This window comes from Pangasianodon hypophthalmus, chromosome 8, assembly GCF_027358585.1.
Source record: "Pangasianodon hypophthalmus isolate fPanHyp1 chromosome 8, fPanHyp1.pri, whole genome shotgun sequence".
Taxonomy (NCBI): domain Eukaryota; kingdom Metazoa; phylum Chordata; class Actinopteri; order Siluriformes; family Pangasiidae; genus Pangasianodon; species Pangasianodon hypophthalmus.
In genome coordinates, this window is record NC_069717.1 from 13,868,157 (window position 1) to 13,886,042 (window position 17,886).

The window sequence follows — 17,886 nt, forward strand, 5'->3', positions numbered from 1 at the left end:
CCGTTATACGAAATTAATCAACACTTTAAGACCACTCAGATTCGAGAATTCTATTATCCTATTATTATTCTATTATCTATTATTCTATATTACTATTATTATAATTAATTCTAAAAAATATATAGTTTTATCTTAGAGTAAATGCGAAGCTTTTGATGGTCACAAATTGTAATTATCAATTTAAACAAACTGCAATTGTTTGACTGTAATGATATCCTAGGAATTCTTTCCAGTGTTGCTAAGTTCGGTAAAATAACTTAGTGAAGTGAAACTGCGTGTCTGTAACTGTGCTTCGTTAAATGAAATTTAATAATAAATTGTATTACTTTACTTTAAAATATTACATTGGAAACGGCACTTGTGATAGTCATGGACTTTAAAAGCAGCGTATAGGAGTTGAAAGGATCAGATTTTGGTGAAAGTGCTACTCCGGTTGCACAGATGCACAAACAAAACGCGGGTTCCTCTCTGTGGTGCCCGTTACATTAAAGGACCAAGCGAAATGCTAACCTGCAAACTGGAGTCTGTGCATCGAAACCTGCTGCAATGATGAAGAGTTAAGCGGGTGAATATGAACAGCAGTGATTTTCCATCGACCTGCATTGTAGCTAATGTTCCAGCAGGAAGCTGCTGCAGGCTGTGTGACATTAGCCAGCTAGCTAGCCCCCAAGTGCTAGTGCTAGATGCTACCCAGCTAAGTGACTCCCAGGAGGTATTTGAGATAACTAAAACGTTATATATTTATTTTATATATTTATTACTACACGTCAACGGAATTCTGTAGTTTAGCTTACATTACTGAACCTGTCTAGACCTGTCTAAACATGTCTGTCTGAAGGCGCGTGCGAGCTCGGTCAGGGCGGTTTGATGCCTAGCTAACTGACTTAAGCCTCTTTATTCAGTAAGTCATTGATTAAAACACCAGATATCACAGTCACTCTTCGACAGTTTTTTGCTGATATTTCTACTAACTTTTTTTTTCAGTTGGAACTTTTTCAAAAATCGTCATTCGTTTATGCAAATGAATTGTTTATTTCGCTGTGAAAAAGACCTTATAGTACAGTTTGATGGAATATCATTTATTTATTCCTTAATCAAGAAAACATATTTTTCTTTTTTTAGTGTAATATCTAATGTAAATCCTACAAATATCAATGTTCTGAATATGGAAAAAAATGGATTTTGAGGTAAACAGCTTTAAAAAAAAATACAATGAGATTTCATATGCTTTGACTCTAGTAAGTGGGTTTTATAAAGGAAATTGGCACTCATATTATACTGACTCATAATCTGACATAAATACACTATATGGCCAAAAGTTTGTGGACACCTGACCCTCACCTCAAGTTGGAAGCACACGGTTGTCAGGATTGTGATGTCTTGTTATGCTGTAGCATTACAGTTTCCCTTCACTGGAGCTAAGGAACCCAACCCAGACATGTTCCAGCATGACAGTGCTCCTGTGCACAAAGGTCCATGAAGACATGGTTTGCCAAAGTTGGAGTGGAAGAACTTGAGTGGCCTACACACCTTTGGGATGAGTTGGAACGATGACTGCATGCCAGGCTTCCTTGCCCAACATCAGTGCCCGACCTCACTAATGCTCTTGGGGCTGGATGAGCACAAATCCCCACAGCCTTCTCAGAAGAGTGGAGGTTATAATACCAGCAAAGGAGGGACTAAATCTGAAATAGGATGTTCAGCAAGCACATATGCGTGTGACGGTCAGGTGTCCACAAACCTTGGCCATATAGCGTATATCCAGAAACAAGCTTGTCCGGGATATATAACATGACGTGACATGACATGGGCAGAGGTTAAAGCCTTCATTAAAGTTTAAGAAATTTATTACTACAGTTTAAGAAAAGACATGTTATAGATTACCAGAATTGTTTCTACCTGTAATGTCTTGCTGTAAACTGTGTATTTGTATTTTCTGTTTGTGGCACCACAAAAGGATCATCAAAATGAAACAAAAGATCAGTCAAATAGCTAGTCAGTAGCTAGCCATCTGACCAGAAGTTGTGCCACTTGCATTTTTATCTAGCTAACTAGAAAATCTCATATTAAGAGCTGTTTGTTTGTCTTGTATTTAAAATAGCGTGCAGTGTATCCTCTGGAACCATGATGATGGCCTTCAAGGTCTTTGAAGAAGAATCCACCTTTGCGTTACCGTGTGTACTCACGTGAAAATGGAAGATGATGTTGGATTAATCCCCGTACCCCAAAGGCACAGAATGTTTAAGGTCCAATTTGAAGATGAGAAACCCGCCTTCCATACGAACCAGAAGCCTCCTGGTCCCTCAGAACCATTTGTTCTGTCAGGAGCCATTCAAGTGCCATACACTATTAACAGATACCTACGAGACTACCAGCGAGAGGGGGTAAAATTTATCTATCACAGCTATGTGAAGTCCAGAGGTTGCATCCTGGGTGATGACATGGGCCTAGGAAAGACCATTCAGGTAGGATTATACATACTAGTTTATTTACATCCACAGAGGTTGTGGACGAAGGCAACCGGGAATGAATGTTGCCTTTATGATTGTAGCTCTTAATCTCTTTTGTTTGACAGGTTATCAGCTGCTTGGCTGCCATTTTGCAGAAAACAGGGACATGGCAGGATGTTGAAAATAACAGGCCAGAGTTTTTGCAGTCACAGGTGCCATCAAAACAATCCAAAGTTAAGAAGGTACTGTAATAATGCTTTTGGTCATACATGTAATTGCAGCTAGTGATATGTCTTATTGTAATAATGCACATATGCAGTTAATTTATCAACATTAAACATGTATGCAAGTTAAATTGCAAAGGGGAGACATCACAAAATACTTACATAATATATATGAATAACAAACAATATAGGACAAATTGTGTAAATAAATGATGTATTATTCTGTAATAATGAACTAAATCTTGTCATCTGGAATACAATTTAGTGAGGGTGGCTTTTTAACTCTCTGAATTACGATGTTGTAAGAAAAGGCCTCATTATCATTTAGGAATTTGTGCCGTTGACTGTAAATCAGATGATTTATTTTTTTAAAACTTAATAAATAGGTTTTCCTCATTGTGGCTCCCCTGTCTGTGCTCTACAACTGGAAAGATGAGCTGGACACTTGGGGCCATTTCAAAACAGTGGTTGTCCATGGTGTGAGGAAGGAGGAAGAATTGGCCCGTGTGAACAGAGGAAGATGTGAGATCGTCCTGACAACATTTGAGACGCTAAGACTCTGTCTAGATGAGTTCAACAGGTACACTATTACAGAGATCATATTTATTCACAAAGATTCTATCTTTTATTAAAAACTGGTCTGATTTGTTTCTTTGGAACAGTTGTGTATTGTAGACCTCTGCCCTATACAAAATATATTAGCTGTAGGAAAGAGACTATTTGATTTCACGTCCACTGATATTTTATCTACATTTTGATTTCTGATCTCGTTACAGTCTTGACTGGGCCGCTGTCATTGTGGATGAAGTTCACAAGCTAAAGAATTTCAAATCTCAGATCACTCAGGCAATGAAAGGTCTGAAATGCAAAGTGCGTGTGGGACTGACTGGTACAATCTTGCAGAACAACCTGGAGGAACTCTGGTGTGTCATGGATTGGTGAGTCATGGGCAGAAACTCACTTTGTGGTCATTATTTACCTCAAGTTTGAGTTTCAAAATGAGTTTATATGTTTATTGCCTTGTTCTGTGGTTTCAGGGCCAACCCTGGATGCCTCGGGTCACTCGGTAGTTTTAAGAACAGGTTCTCGGAACCTATTGAACAGGGACAGAAACACAGTGCAACCAAGAGATCACTGGCCGAGGGCCGCAAGGCCGTCCAGACTCTGGCTACACTTCTGTCCCGCTGGTTCCTCAGGAGAACCAAAGCACTCATTAGTGACCAGTTACCAAAGAAAGATGACAGGGTGAGTCTGTCAATCCAGCTGAGATTTCTCCTCAACTCATATTCAACTATTTTCAGATGTCTGTTCCTTTTGAAAACATGCAAAGCCAACAAGTAATCCTGACCAACTTTAGTGTTAGAGCTGCTCAAAAGGCCTTTTATGTAGTCCTTTATTTATTTATGTATTTAAAAAGCCATTGCACTTATTTCCATTGTGTTGACTTTTTTCATGGATGAAAACATGTACCTTTATCGTAACAGCACCTGTTGGATTTGGAAATATTGTTTCTAATGCATGAGGTATCTTTTTGTGGTATGAATTTTGTTATGAAATAGCTGCAAATACTTGCTGTCATGCAAAAGGTTCTGCATATGTTATACCTGGACAAAAGCAGTAATGATGTATGCTCAATTGAATTGTATCTTAATATACAAAACATAGTATCTCCAAATTTTACCTCCTTTTCGAGATTAAATAATTTATTTTTGAAAACATTTAATAAAACTTTAATTGTACTCGGGTTTTTAAAATGTATCACTGCTGTTTTGCTGGCAGTTTGTAAGCAAACCTGTGTATCTGTCAGTTTTTTTAGCAATCCTATACATCATGATACATATTGTGTATTGTAGAAATATCTTCTATGATATATATGATATGATATTTTTGTCATATCCCTCAGCCCTACTCCTCATGTCTTCACTTTCCTGTGTGTTTGTGTAGGTGGTGTACTGTTCCCTGACGGATTTCCAGCAGGCAGTATACCGTGCTGTGCTGGACACGGATGATGTGAGGTTGCTGTTGCAGAGCTCACAGAAGTGTCCATGCAGCAGTGGACTCACCAGGAAAAAGTGCTGCTACAAGCTCAATTCAGACGGTGTCCCTGTCAGACACATGTACTTCAGTTATCTGGCTATACTGAGGAAGGTCTCCAATCATGTAGCCCTGCTGCAGTCTAAAGATGGAACCAGTAAAAAACAGGCATGTATTTGTGAGTGCAGGAGAAGCACTGATATGTCATATTCTACTCTAAATCTCTGTATAGGAGGATACTGATTGCACATACAGCCATTTTAGATTTACATGGAAAAATCAACACCTGTTTTTAAGCCTCTGGCACTAGGTGGTGGAGGCATTATGTTTTTGAGTTGTCCATGAATCCATCCGTGCATTCCATCTGAGAAAGTTTGGTTTGTAGGATTTAAATGGAATTATCATTGTAACCAGCAGATGAACTGATTATATTTTGGAATTGATCCAAACAGGGTCAAGGTTACAGCAAGGTCAAATGTCTGCAGTAGTTTATCCTCAATAGCTTCCTTCCTGTTTTGAAGTATTTTAAGGGTATTTGAGGCATACAAATAAGTTACATGAAGGACTAGGCTTGTTTGTGGTGGAGGCGTCCTGTTGACGCAGTCGGCGTCAAGTTGTACTTGTTTTTCTAATTACTTAAACCTCGCAAGTTACATTTTTGTGGTGCAAAAATAGAAGAGCAAAATCAAAGCATTAGTGATCATCGAAAACAAACGTAAAATAACATTAGTACATTAACATTTGAACAGAACTTTAAGAACTATGTAAATGTAAATGAATAAAGTTAAAAATAAAGTTGCACAAGATCAAAATGAATCTGAGTTGTGCTCCCCAGAAAATAGCCGGCCTTCAGTGCATAGCTTTGAGTACAAGTCTGCTGAGTCATGGAGTGACACGAGATCTTATTGACCATAAAAGCATTAAAATCAGTCAAACCATTAACTGCTTTGCGTTTAATAGGTTATCTATTTGTTATCTAAGACTGAAATGGTATCATGTATCCCTTTTCATTTTCAGATGAAAAACTAGGTTAGTGAAATGAATCCCTTTTTGCATGCAAGGTCTCTTTCCTTAGTAGTAACAATAATAATATTAAAAATAATAATAATGTTGGTTGCACTCCTGATTTATGAAATCATTCTGAAATAATCACCGTGGGTCTTTTCTTATTCTTATATTCGCCATCTTCTTTATCAGGAGAAATATGTGACTGCTATCTGTGAGCAAGTCTTCAAGAAGTTTCCAGACTTCACAGAAAGATGCAAGCAGGCTGCATTTGAGGCCATGTCAGACCCCATCTACAGTGGAAAAATGAAGGTTAGATATTTATATTTTACTTGTTATTTAATATGCCAGAGTTGTGCATGTTTTATGACCCTCACCACCCACTCCACTAAACCACAGAACTGTAAATCTGAGTTCTCATGCACTCCAGATTTTGTTCTGGTGTTGGGGGCGTGAACAATCCAGCCTTTGGCCAGCTTTGGCTCGGCGTGGCTTTGCCTCACTAGCTATGGACACACTTTTTGGAAAATAACAAGGGCAGTATTTAGTCGTTTTTAAAGTCTATCCAAAGAGTCTTCTTCCCCCATGTGCAGAGCCTTACGGGTGCTATTATTGGCAGATGCTTCTTTTCTGGTGCTTTCAGTACAGTAAATACTCTGCACATTCTCCCATGTCAGATACCCAATGAGGAATGACAGTAAAGCCAGTGTTTCATGTGAATCGCTTGATCCTCCTTTTTCTTACCACTTAATTGAGGAAGGTATTTGGATGCATCATGCTTGTTTGAGACCTCATTTATTAATCTTTTGTGTTACAGGTGCTGCAAAGGCTGCTTAATCACTTTATCACAAGGAAAGACAAAGTTCTCCTTTTTTCACTTTCCACAAAGGTGAAGTGTTTATGATGTGTATTATTGTGTTCTTTTGTGCAGTCTGCATCTATTTTATTAGGATGGCTGATACTTTAAGACAGTTTTGCTGAAGTCTTTGTTAAAAATGAAGCGATGACATCGGCAGTTACTATATGATTGAGAGACATATCAAACCTGTGGCAATTAAATGGACTTTAGATTTTTCTTTGCTAAAATGGAGCACAATCTGAATGTTTCCTAGCTCCTGGATGTTTTGGAGAGCTATTGCATGGCTGAGGGTCTGGAGTACCGCAGGCTAGATGGAAGCACCAAGTCTAAAGATCGCATCCACATTGTCAAGGAATTCAACAGTGCCAATGATATTAACCTGTGCCTTGTGTCTACCATGTGAGTACTGCTATTGCATTTGTAATTTCACATTTTATTTGATTTTCTTCATATAGTAATGTATTATCTATGGTTTTGATCAAGTGAAAGCATGTTGTTCTTTAGTCACCCCTTTGAGTCTGCTGACTTCAGTGCCAGAATTATTACCACCAAGACAATGGGCAAAAATAATTGTATGATTTATTTGTTTGTTTAATTCATTTCTCATCAGTAAACACTTTATCCTGGTCAGTGTCACGATGAATACAGAGACTATCTAGATTTTTTTTCTCTTTCTCTTTTCTTTTTCAAAAAAAAAAAAAATCATGATCATAGAATTTATTTCAATTTATAGTATTTTCTCTCAAAACACTACTAAAGAATATTTAAATTGAAAGAACATTTTGAATACAATCTGTTTTTTAATTGCTCTCACTATCAGCCCTTTTTCTGCCTTTGAGTTGAAAATGGTCAGGAAGCTGTTCACAGTTTCAAAATTGCATGGTTTAGTTGATTCATAGGGTTGTCAAGTTTCAAAATCAGCTATTAGACTAAACCTCCATAAAAAAATAAAAAATAAAAAAAAAACCCAGAAAACACATAAGCTGTTCCTCAGAGCATTTGCCAAAATGCATCGTCAGAACCTCACCAGGATTCACTGGAAATAAAATTGGAATATGTTTTGTGGTCAGATAAGACTAAAATCAAACTTCTTGGCATTGCACATCATCTGCATGTTTGGTGAAAAGTCTGGAGTGGTATATTTGGAAACCTGCATATCCAGTGTGAATTCTGGTGGATCATTCATGCTATGGGGCTGGTTTGTGGCTGCTTCTCCAGGGGTGTTTAAAAAAAATTAATGACATTATGAATTCTGCTGAACGCCTGCTAAATGCTAGGATATTTCAGCCCTAAACCTGGTCGCCAAGGCCAAAGATCCATCTACAAGTGGCTCCAATCCTGTTATACATTACAGACTAGTGTTTCAAAGAAAAATTACACTATTTAAGAAAACATTTTATGTTTGAAAAAAAAGAATGTAGTGCCACATATGTTTAAGCACAAAATATGTGATAATGTGAAAATATCTTTGCACATGATATTGAATGTAATTGAATGAATATTTTCCTCAAGGGCTGGTGGTCTTGGACTTAATTTTGTTGGGGCTAATGTCGTTGTCCTGTTTGATCCAACGTGGAATCCAGCAAATGACCTTCAGGCTATAGACAGGTGAGACAGCACAGCTACACGAGAGTTTTTTTTTTTAAATGTAAAATCTATAAGGAATCCTGTATGTTCCTCTGTATCCTAATATCATCCAAGTAGGCTCTCTGTGTTAAAAGCATTGGCACTCTTCAGGTTTGAGATGCAGCTATGCTATTTGCTCTCTATGGCTGTGAGTCCTTTATAGTACAGCTCTCAAGTCATCACTTCCTCTGTGCCACGTAACAAACCATTCAACTGGAATTTTTTTTGTCTTCTCCTGCAAAATAAATTGAATCACTTGGCAATCCTGCATGACCAGTGATGGCAGATTTCATATTACAGCTGGGATCTGATACAGCTAAACTGGGAGTAAACAATTCTGATCATAACATGTGTGTCATGCATTGTTCTGTTTAAGGACTTCAGACTTTTATTGTTCAATTTGCAGGGCATATCGCATTGGTCAGTGCAAGGATGTGAAAGTTTTTAGGCTTATCTCTTTGGGCACAGTAGAGGAGATCATCTATCTACGCCAGATTTACAAACAGGTATATCACTCATGAAGAACAGAGTGTTGAGGTATTAACCAGTTTCTACTAACCAACCAGTCATTTTCACTCACTGTTACATTCTCAGAAGTCCTTTGTTTGAAACCTTCTTGTACATGTACTAATATTCGATATGATGCACCATATTGAAAAACTGTAATGAATGAATATCAATTAAAAAAATAAATAAATTCCCATGTAAAATGAATTGGACCTGATTGGCTGTCCCTGTTTCACTGGGTGATATAGCAGTTGCAGTCCTCAGTGATTGGAAATGAAAATGCAAGACGCTACTTTGAGGCAGTGCAAGGAGTAGATGGCCAAACAGGAGAGTTATTTGGGATCAGGAACCTCTTCCGCCTCCAGACTGACGGAACTTGTCTTACACGCCGCATCCTGGAGGTTAGTGCGCTGAATTTCTTCATCTCCATTGGTGAGTCCATTGGTCACTTGTGTCCGTTCAGCCATCCTGGTTATTTTGAAATGTCTAGTAGAAGTCAGTCAACGTGACTGGACTTGTGGTCTAATCTTGAATATCTCTCACTCAGCCATGGGCGTAACCCGTGTTTTGAAAAGTGCCTGGGACAAGTATGATTATTAAAAAGAAGAAAGAAGATGAGAATCAGGCGAGTTTGTATCAAAAGCCTATCTGAAAGGCTTTTTCTCATCTGCTTCAAGCACAATTCCACGTAAACTTCTATTTAAACACTTCCAGTAATCGTGGAATCATGAATGCTTTGGAAACGTCTTTTGAAATTGTATATGGTTTACATCACTGACATTGACTTCATTTGAAGTTTATCAGATTAAAAAACAGAAAATAAAGAGCGCGATCATGCAGGCTGATTAAATTGGCCAGCTATAGTTGGTCGAAAGAATCACTTTCACGTATGCTACAATATCATGATCATAGTTTTAAAACTGGTGGATAACAGTAGCCCGGGCATCCAGGGTGAGCAGATTCTGTGTAAACAGGGAAAAAAAAATACCTGCTCCTTATTGACTTTCACAAAACAATGTTTCATTTGGTATGTTTGTAATTATAAATAGTATATAGAAAATTATTTTATTTATTGAGATATAATACCATGATAATACTATGAGATATAATACCATAAACTGATATTTTTTGGAAAGCATCTGGATCAGTCTCTGCTAGCTAAAAATGTGCACTTTCAATTTTAACTAATTTCATATAAAGTCAAAGTGGCTACACAATTTATTGGAATTTCTAGAACATGATGACATTTTTTTGATTTGGCAGACATTTTTATGCAAAGTGATGAGCTGTTATTAGAGCTGTAATTATTATTTTATTTTTAAATCAAGCATTGTGGTGTGTATAACCTGCTTATGGATGGTAGGTCTACTAGGTTGCAGCTTGAACTATCAGTTGTATACCGAGGAAGTTAGATGTTTGATGTCCTCAATGAGCCATGACTATGAATTCTTTCTCACTGAGTTGATGGAAAATGCATGTGTGTCGCAGAGGGAGGGCCATGTTGAGGTGGGGATCATGACAGCCAGTACACAGGCAACGGATGAGAGGGTGCAAGAGCTGGTGAGTAGCCGCCCTTCCTTAGACCCGTCACGGGAATGCTTCTATTCTCCATCCATCTCTCCTCTCTTCTTTTCGAGACATCTCCCCATCGCTTTATTCCCACGGTAAAGATGGGTACGAAGGCCAACACATGGCTGTAATTAACCCCCTCCCCAGCCCACTGGTGAAGACCACACGGAAGCATGTGTTATCTTTAGCGAGTTTATTTACCCAGCAGAACTTATCTAACTGTCCTTTCTTGAGAAGATTCTCACATGTAGGTCTCATTAGAAGCTAAAAACGGAAAATTCTCAGTTTAAAGCCTGACATTAGCTGATCATAAACAAAGTGTTGGTGGGCAAGTCATAAAGAAGCAACTTTATCTTCAGACAGGGTGGTTACAGAGCTGCGGTGACAAATCAGTAGCTCAAGCTCCCAAGACTTTTGTGTCCAAGTTATTCATTATTTAATTATATTAAATAATTCATTAATTATTAATATTTGCCCAGTGAACAAATAGTTTTAATAACCAAAGAAAGAAAATAAATCTTACTTCCTATTGTTCCTATAAGTTTTCATTTGGTATGTACAGTATGTTTAAACGTAATCCACTTCACACAACTGGCGTGACACAGCTAGATGCTATGACTATTCCACGTGTTAATCGTTCTGAATCCCACCGCCTGCTGCACTACACTATCTGGCTGACTTTTACTAAGTGGATTAATTAGCATGTGTGTATGACAGACAGTCTTTTCAGAATCAGAAACACGCAGGTATGTGGGAAAAATAAGTACAGTGCAAAGCTGTCAACTCTCCTGCTAGCACAGCATGTTACCTCATGATTAAACATATCAAAAGAAAATAAATTCTAGCCAGGGTCAAACATATTTGTACTTGTGTGGACTAAACACTATCACCAAGGACTTGGTGATTTTTTTTTTTTTTTTGGTCTAATTGCTACATTAAACTTTATCAGGAGAGGATAAGGACTGGCTACACGATCGTCCTCTCCACTGGAATTCATATACTCAGTCGTTTCCTTAGTCTGTATTAATTCACTTAACTGGCTAACTTTAGCTTAGTCAGTTAGGTTTCTGGGCAATGAAAACATGAAGCTGTCCAGCACATTGGAGCTTTTAATTGCTTGGTAAGCTAGCTAATGAATTTATCATTTGCCTACCCTTTAGAAAGTCATTTTTAGGTGTAGTATGCATTATTGATTGTTGATGATGCTGTTGCATAAATTTGCAGTGTTATTAAAAAACTTTGTTTGTTATAATCTGTGTTACCCATGTGCCACAGCAGGATCCAGTGTGTGTATCGGCAGATCTCTCCACACAACAGGATAATAGACCAGCAGCAGCATATGGTACCAGTGCCAGGTTCTCTAATGCTGAAGTTCTGGACTTTAGCAGCACTAGTGAGGATGAGGATCCTTGCGGCTCTAGATCAAAAGCCACATACCCAAAAGCAGGAGAGGAGTTTGGACCCAGCACTGGCTCTGCTGCAAATATGAATCTATCTGCTCTGCTGATGAAACATATGACTAGTGGGATACAAAGGAGCTCAGAGAGCAGTGAAGACAGCCAGTCTGATACAGACTCGAAGGGCTTGAACCTAGAGGAGACCAAGGTAGCTAAGGGGAAAACAGAATGGTTCCTTTCTAGTGACTCAGAGGAAGAGAGGACCGAAGCAAAAAAGGTCTGTGACCATGTCTGCATGGAGGAGTCAGAAGACCTAGAAATTTTTCCCAACCACTATACTAAAGCACAACAGAGAGATAGAGGCAATACTAACAAGGAACAGAGGCCGGATGGGGCAGTATTGGCAGTACAGAGACAGAGACGTACTGAGGAGGTTGAGAGTTTTGACTCATCAGAAGACGAAGCTCCAGTGAGAAGGGTGAAGTTTAAGAAAAGTCTTCGACGCCCGTTTCGTGCACAGAATTCAGCTCAAAAATCAGTTCAGTTCACAGGTTTAAAATGCCCGACAACACATTCCCGAAAGTCACAAATCATAGAGGGTACCAGCACCGGCACCATAGACACATTATTAGGTACATTTTTTTTTTTATAAAGCATTCAGTGAATTTTAATGACTGAATTTGAAGTAATTTCAAAATGGCTGCAATATGCAATATACTGGGGAACGTGCTGTTATTTTGCAAAATAAGAGGCTATTTATTTTCTTTACTTGTTTTGTACTTGTAGTTGGGCTGCAGGAAGTGAGCTATACCCACTCCAATCAGAAATTGGTCGGCTCGAGCAGGGCAGAGAACCGCCTCAGTCGTGCTGCTTTACAGGATGTGTTTGAACTGAGCAAGCACTCTCAGCTCCCAGCAAACCATCTCTATGACATATCTGAGGTATTTACAGTTATGACAGTGAATTATGTTAGACAGCACATTATTGGGTTTATGTAGTATTTTACTCACATTACACATTGTTTAATTTTTAGAGTATGGATTTATCAGCAGCTCATGGTTCAGATGATTTCATTTTCTTGATTGAAACTATGCTATATTTAAGCGATATTGCAGTATAACCACACTCTTGCTTGTGCAGTATTGCTTAAATATAGCCATGTTTCAATCAAGAAAATGAAATCATCTGAACCATGAGCTGCTGATAAATCCATACTTTGAAGGCAATTGACCTTTCATATTTTTAAGTAAAAAGTTATATTCCTGAAAAGTATCGTTTGCCATTTCCACTTATGTTGTCGCTAACACTAGTGTAGTAATGATTTCGAACTAGGAAGTGGAATTTTCTGTGGAAAAACCACAGGCGAGCGGAGTGATACACACAGTGAAATGTCCCAGTTATAGGAAATATAAGCACTCTTGGAATGCCGCTCGACCAATCAAATTAATGGACTGTATAAATGTAATTTGAGCACAGAATTATCCTGAGGTCATCAGTATGGTTATGTAATTCCTTCATATGGTTTATATTCCCAGATTAACACAATAGGTTGTTATGTATTGTGAATTTTTTGTATTGTAGACCCAGTCTGGAATCCCCCAGTTATCTGAGCTCACAAATGGTGGAGAGGAAGATATGCCAGAAGGTCATGACAAGACTTGTCTGAAACATCAGGTCACCCACACCATAGAAACTTCCCTCCATACCAAAACTGCAACTATTAGTGTTGGCAAGACGCCCGCTGCTGTCCGCATGTACGGTTGAGCTACCTTATTATTCCTTTTGTATTCATATTGTTTTCCCATTTGTTCTTTCACTTTTCACACCGTGACAAAAAGCTTCATAAGCTCATAAGCTTCATACAGTAGGGGTAATGCAGTCGCTTTTTGTCCTTTCCAACAAATAAATGTAGGCTGTTTATTATTTGTTACATAATTATAGGCTTACTACTTTACAAATAGGTCACACAGTAAGACACTATAACAGAGTTTCTATAACTCAAAGACTCCAATTTTGCAGCTCAGAAGGTTTTTAAAAGCAGGCATCTCTACAGCAGTTAATAGTGTTGGTTAGGCTGAAAAAACACAAGAAGCAGTGAGAGGAAAGTCCTTATAGCATGGGGCTGTGTGCCAGTTCTGGCCACAGCTATGGCGCTCTGCGCCCTTGCATAGCCCCTGTGGGAGGGGTAAGACCACCCCAGAGCCCTCTCACCCACCCCTTTCCCATGCAGGGCCAAAACACATTGAGCTATGAGCAAAACTCCCCTTTCAAAGTCATAGATTTCACCACTAGCCCAAGGACGCACCCACACAACTCCAAAACCATATAGTGTTCGTCTCTGTAATAAGGGAAAATGTGTTTATTTATATAGATTTTCCCCCTAATTGAGTCTTCTAATGATTTAATTTAAAGCTCTATTTTAATTTTCCAATGGTAGCAGATTCTCATAAGAAACAGATTTTTTTAGCATTTTTAACAGAGTACATGTTTCTAAATGTTTTTTCTTTTGAATTTTAATTTGAAATATACAGTTAAGAGTAATAGATTTCATAAGGGAGGTTAATAACATGTAACAATGCAGTGTAGTATTTCAGATGTCACTTCAAATTAGTTTTTTAATGCTGAACTGAATGCTGAATGTAACTTTAGAATTATACCTAGTATGTCACATAATATCTCTGGTATGGTCTTTACTATTTTTTTTACACAAACAGGCAGCAGCTGGAAGAAATGGCAAAGTTCTTCAGAGCGACGTCTGTGCAAGCGTTTGCAGAAGAGCTTGTGAAGAGCAGCTCAGCACAGCGACTGAGCAAGCTGTGTGAGTTCTATAGCCACAGCAGCCCTGAGCTTACTGACAGTATCCAAAAGACCTTTCCTGAACCTGTGACTGAGCTGAAACCAAGTACTTCACCTCTCACTGCTAAGTGCAGAATGTCTCGACAAAGGCCTACCTCAAAAAGAACCCTCTTAAACTCAGTTCAGAAACCTCAGGATGAAGCAGAAACAGGAGCCTCACAAAAGAAGAGAAGAACTAAGGCACAAAGTGCTAAAGATGCCCATCATCACTGTGTTAGTCAGGTTGAGCTTAAAAATGACTGTATGTCTTTGCCAGACTCAAGACGAAGTCCAAGAGAGAAATCTTTTAGAACGTCTACAGACATTCATCCTCACTCCCAAAAAAATGCTAATCCGCGCAGTTCTTCCACAACTACTTCCACTACTGAATTGTCACCTTTCTCTAGAGATGACCAAGCAGACCAAAACTCAAACCCAACCCTTATTAGTGACCTCATAGGTGACACATCCATTCTAGATGACCTCTTCAAGCAAAACAGAAGCGCGGACCGGCCAAAGCCAGCAACAGCACCCATTCCATCACCCACTGAGAGGACGAAGAACAGGAGTAAAGACTTCTGGGACATTTTGAATGAGGGGAACGAGGAGAGCATCAATAAGCTAACAGATCTATCTCAGCTGGAGAAGGTTTGCAGGAGTGTTAATGTGTGTGCAAAGTCCAGAAGTGAAAGCCAGCTTGAAAGCTCTCAGCTCTGGAAGAAGAATGAGAAATTCCTTTGGAAAAGATAGAAGAAGTTTAGAAGCTTTTTTTGTGAAATGTGAAATTACAAAGAATGGTTTACAAAATATTCTCATTTTTATACAGTAATGTTTTATTTAAGTGCATTTGGTTTTTATCTGATTATTAATTATTGTAGAACTGTTACTAGTCCATACTAGTGTTTTAACTGATGTTTAAGACATTTTTACCTGCTTTTTCTGAATCAGTGCTGTTAATGTGTGAGAATACACTACAGCCCATTTGAATGGTATGAAAAATCTGTTTCTGTCTCTGTTTTCAGTCTGGAATTATGTGCGAAGCCTCTGGAATTGTTATATTGCTATTCAAATACAAGCGTGATCAAAACATACACCCCAAGTTGGGCTTTAAATTATGGAAGCCGATGCTAGCAGAGTCTCTGATCCCAAAGTCTCAGAGAAAGTAGTGTTTTTGGTGTAGTAGTTTCAACTCTCTGCTTATTGTTTTACCTTTTTAAGCACTGCTTAGCTTTTGCTGCTTTTCTCTCAGTGCATAACACTTGCTTTTTTCTTCTTTTTTCTTTTTCTTTTTTTATCCACATCTAACCTTCACTTGAGCAGAAGATCCCCACAACGTCATGGTAGCATGAATAGTGTCTTAAGTGTCAAAGGAATAGTGTGCTTAAGGTCATTACCATAGATGGATTCATCTATACGTGCACAAGCCCCCATTTGAACAGCCTAAATAATAATCATTAATGACTGATGACTCATGTTATATGAATCAAACCTCCCTCTACAACAGCCACACACCACCACAGCCAATGTGAAAAAGTTTATTAAAAATGGCGGGCAGCCATGTGGCTCTTACAGTGTGGCTCGGGTCCAGCCTGACTGAACTTGATATTGTGCTATGTGTGTGATGGTGTTTCTGGGAATTATTCCGTTACCACACTGTAAGGGAGTGCTGCAAAAAAGTAAGTTAGACTTGACTGGGATAAAGACCCTTTTTGCACTGTTTTGCTTTGTATATTTGTCCATGCTGGGTGGGGACGGACTGAGTGTATATATATATATATATGTGTGTGTGTGTGTGTGTGTGTGTGTGTGTGTGTGTGTGTGTCAGTTTAGCGACACAGCTGTGCCTGATGTTAGGCTGAAGTAAGCAAAGAGCCTGAGGAGGAGGACGAGTGTTGGTTTTTTTTTTCGTCTTTTTTCATCTCCCAACATGAAATGGGAAAGTGTTGATAGCTATCAATAAAAAGGAGACTAGTGCATGCTGTGACGCGATTCCCCGACCACACAATTTGAGTCTCTGTTTCAAACACACCTGTTCACGAGGCAGCTCACGAACTGGAGAACATGCGTGCTATTGTGCAAAACACAGAAACATCAGAATCTTGGCTATCAAGAGGTTTCATAAAGAAGTCACCATGGCAGAGTTAACCACCGATTTCCTGATGAACTCGTTTACTTCCTATAAATGAGGAATTGACATAAGGAGAAAGTTGATAAATTGTTACATCCAATATTTCTTCTGGAACTAAACTTTTCCAGGGCCAGCATTGGTGCCACGGTAATTTGTGGCAGGATGTCTCTCAAAAGATAGTTTCCAGGGGTTGGATATATAAAATTGCCTTACACTTAAAGATAATTTTACAGTGAGACAAAAAGAAACTTGTCTTTTCATCACCATGAAGAAGGGCTGATTGTCATGAGTCTGTAGTTGTTTCTACAGGGTGTTTGAAAAGTCAGGAACCACTGGGAATATGTTGAGCAAAATCCGCGAAAACATGATCTAGCAGCTGAGAAAATGCATAGAGCGTAAGGGTGAACATGTAGCGCATATGTTGTAAATAATAAATACAAGATTAAGTAAGTATGTAAGTCTCATTGGTTCCTGACTTTTCAGACACTCTACACTTTTAAATCTACTTGTTTAGTGTTTTCTATTGTTTCCTTGTTTCAGAATGTATTAAAAGAGTGTATAAGTTATTTCTGAATGAATTGTTTGAGTTTTGTATTTTAAATTTGTGATTAATAATGTATTCTTTGGGTGAAGACAATGCCAGAGGGAATCTTGTAATAGATAATAAAGGTCACAAACGAAGACTTAAAAACTCCAAATATGTGTTCCACTCATCTCATATGTGCACGCCTTCTCAGAATTGTTCTGTACAATGAGTTGCTTTTGTAACCCTCTCAATAGTAAATGTGTAGTCTTACTGTGAGTCCGTAATAGAGCTGAGTTGTTTAGTTTCTCTGGCCTACATCAATAACTGAATGTCAGTCACGGCCAGAGAGAGGCCAGCTGTTTCTTGCACTCCGTTTATTTACACATCGCCAAGTAACTAAGAGGGGTGGTGGTAACAAAAATGAATTGATAAAAGTGGATTTGTTTTGAAGCTGCAGATTTTCTAAAAAAAAATCACAACGATGGATGGAGTGATGGAAGAAAGTAAAGACAGGGCAATGACGTTCACTTTAGCATCTACCAGAAAGTCTAAGGTATCACGGTTCAAGCTGAGCAATTAAACCAAAACTGTACAGATTGGAAAAAGACCATGGAAAGTCTTAAACTGTTGAGTTTTGGTGAACCTGTATCCACTGCAGCCTTAGATTCTACTTCCCGGAGTGGAGACCAGTGTGGCCTTCTGCTGTTGTTACCTATCCACCTCAAG

The 17,886-nt window shown here is 38.6% G+C and overlaps 1 protein-coding gene across 5 annotated transcripts; it reads left to right on the forward strand.

Moving 5' to 3' along the window:
- Positions 1-404: 404 nt before the first annotated feature.
- Positions 405-17,475, forward strand: ercc6l2 (excision repair cross-complementation group 6-like 2). Of its 5 annotated transcripts, none has more exons than XM_026925009.3 (18): positions 405-712; positions 2,102-2,465; positions 2,576-2,692; positions 3,061-3,254; positions 3,451-3,612; positions 3,712-3,919; positions 4,619-4,876; positions 5,906-6,025; positions 6,531-6,602; positions 6,826-6,971; positions 8,085-8,180; positions 8,605-8,704; positions 8,954-9,106; positions 10,194-10,265; positions 11,553-12,303; positions 12,458-12,612; positions 13,253-13,425; positions 14,386-17,475. In XM_026925009.3, exons 2-18 carry the CDS (start codon positions 2,193-2,195, stop codon positions 15,254-15,256), a joined length of 3,921 nt encoding a protein of 1,306 aa, XP_026780810.3. In that variant the 5' UTR covers positions 405-712; positions 2,102-2,192; the 3' UTR covers positions 15,257-17,475. The 5 variants fall into 5 exon arrangements, with proteins under 5 accessions (XP_026780810.3, XP_026780781.3, XP_026780791.3 ...); XM_026924980.3 differs by having other exon boundaries at positions 406-712; positions 11,550-12,303; positions 14,386-17,474; XM_026924990.3 differs by having other exon boundaries at positions 406-565; positions 11,550-12,303; positions 14,386-17,474.
- Positions 17,476-17,886: the final 411 nt, after the last annotated feature.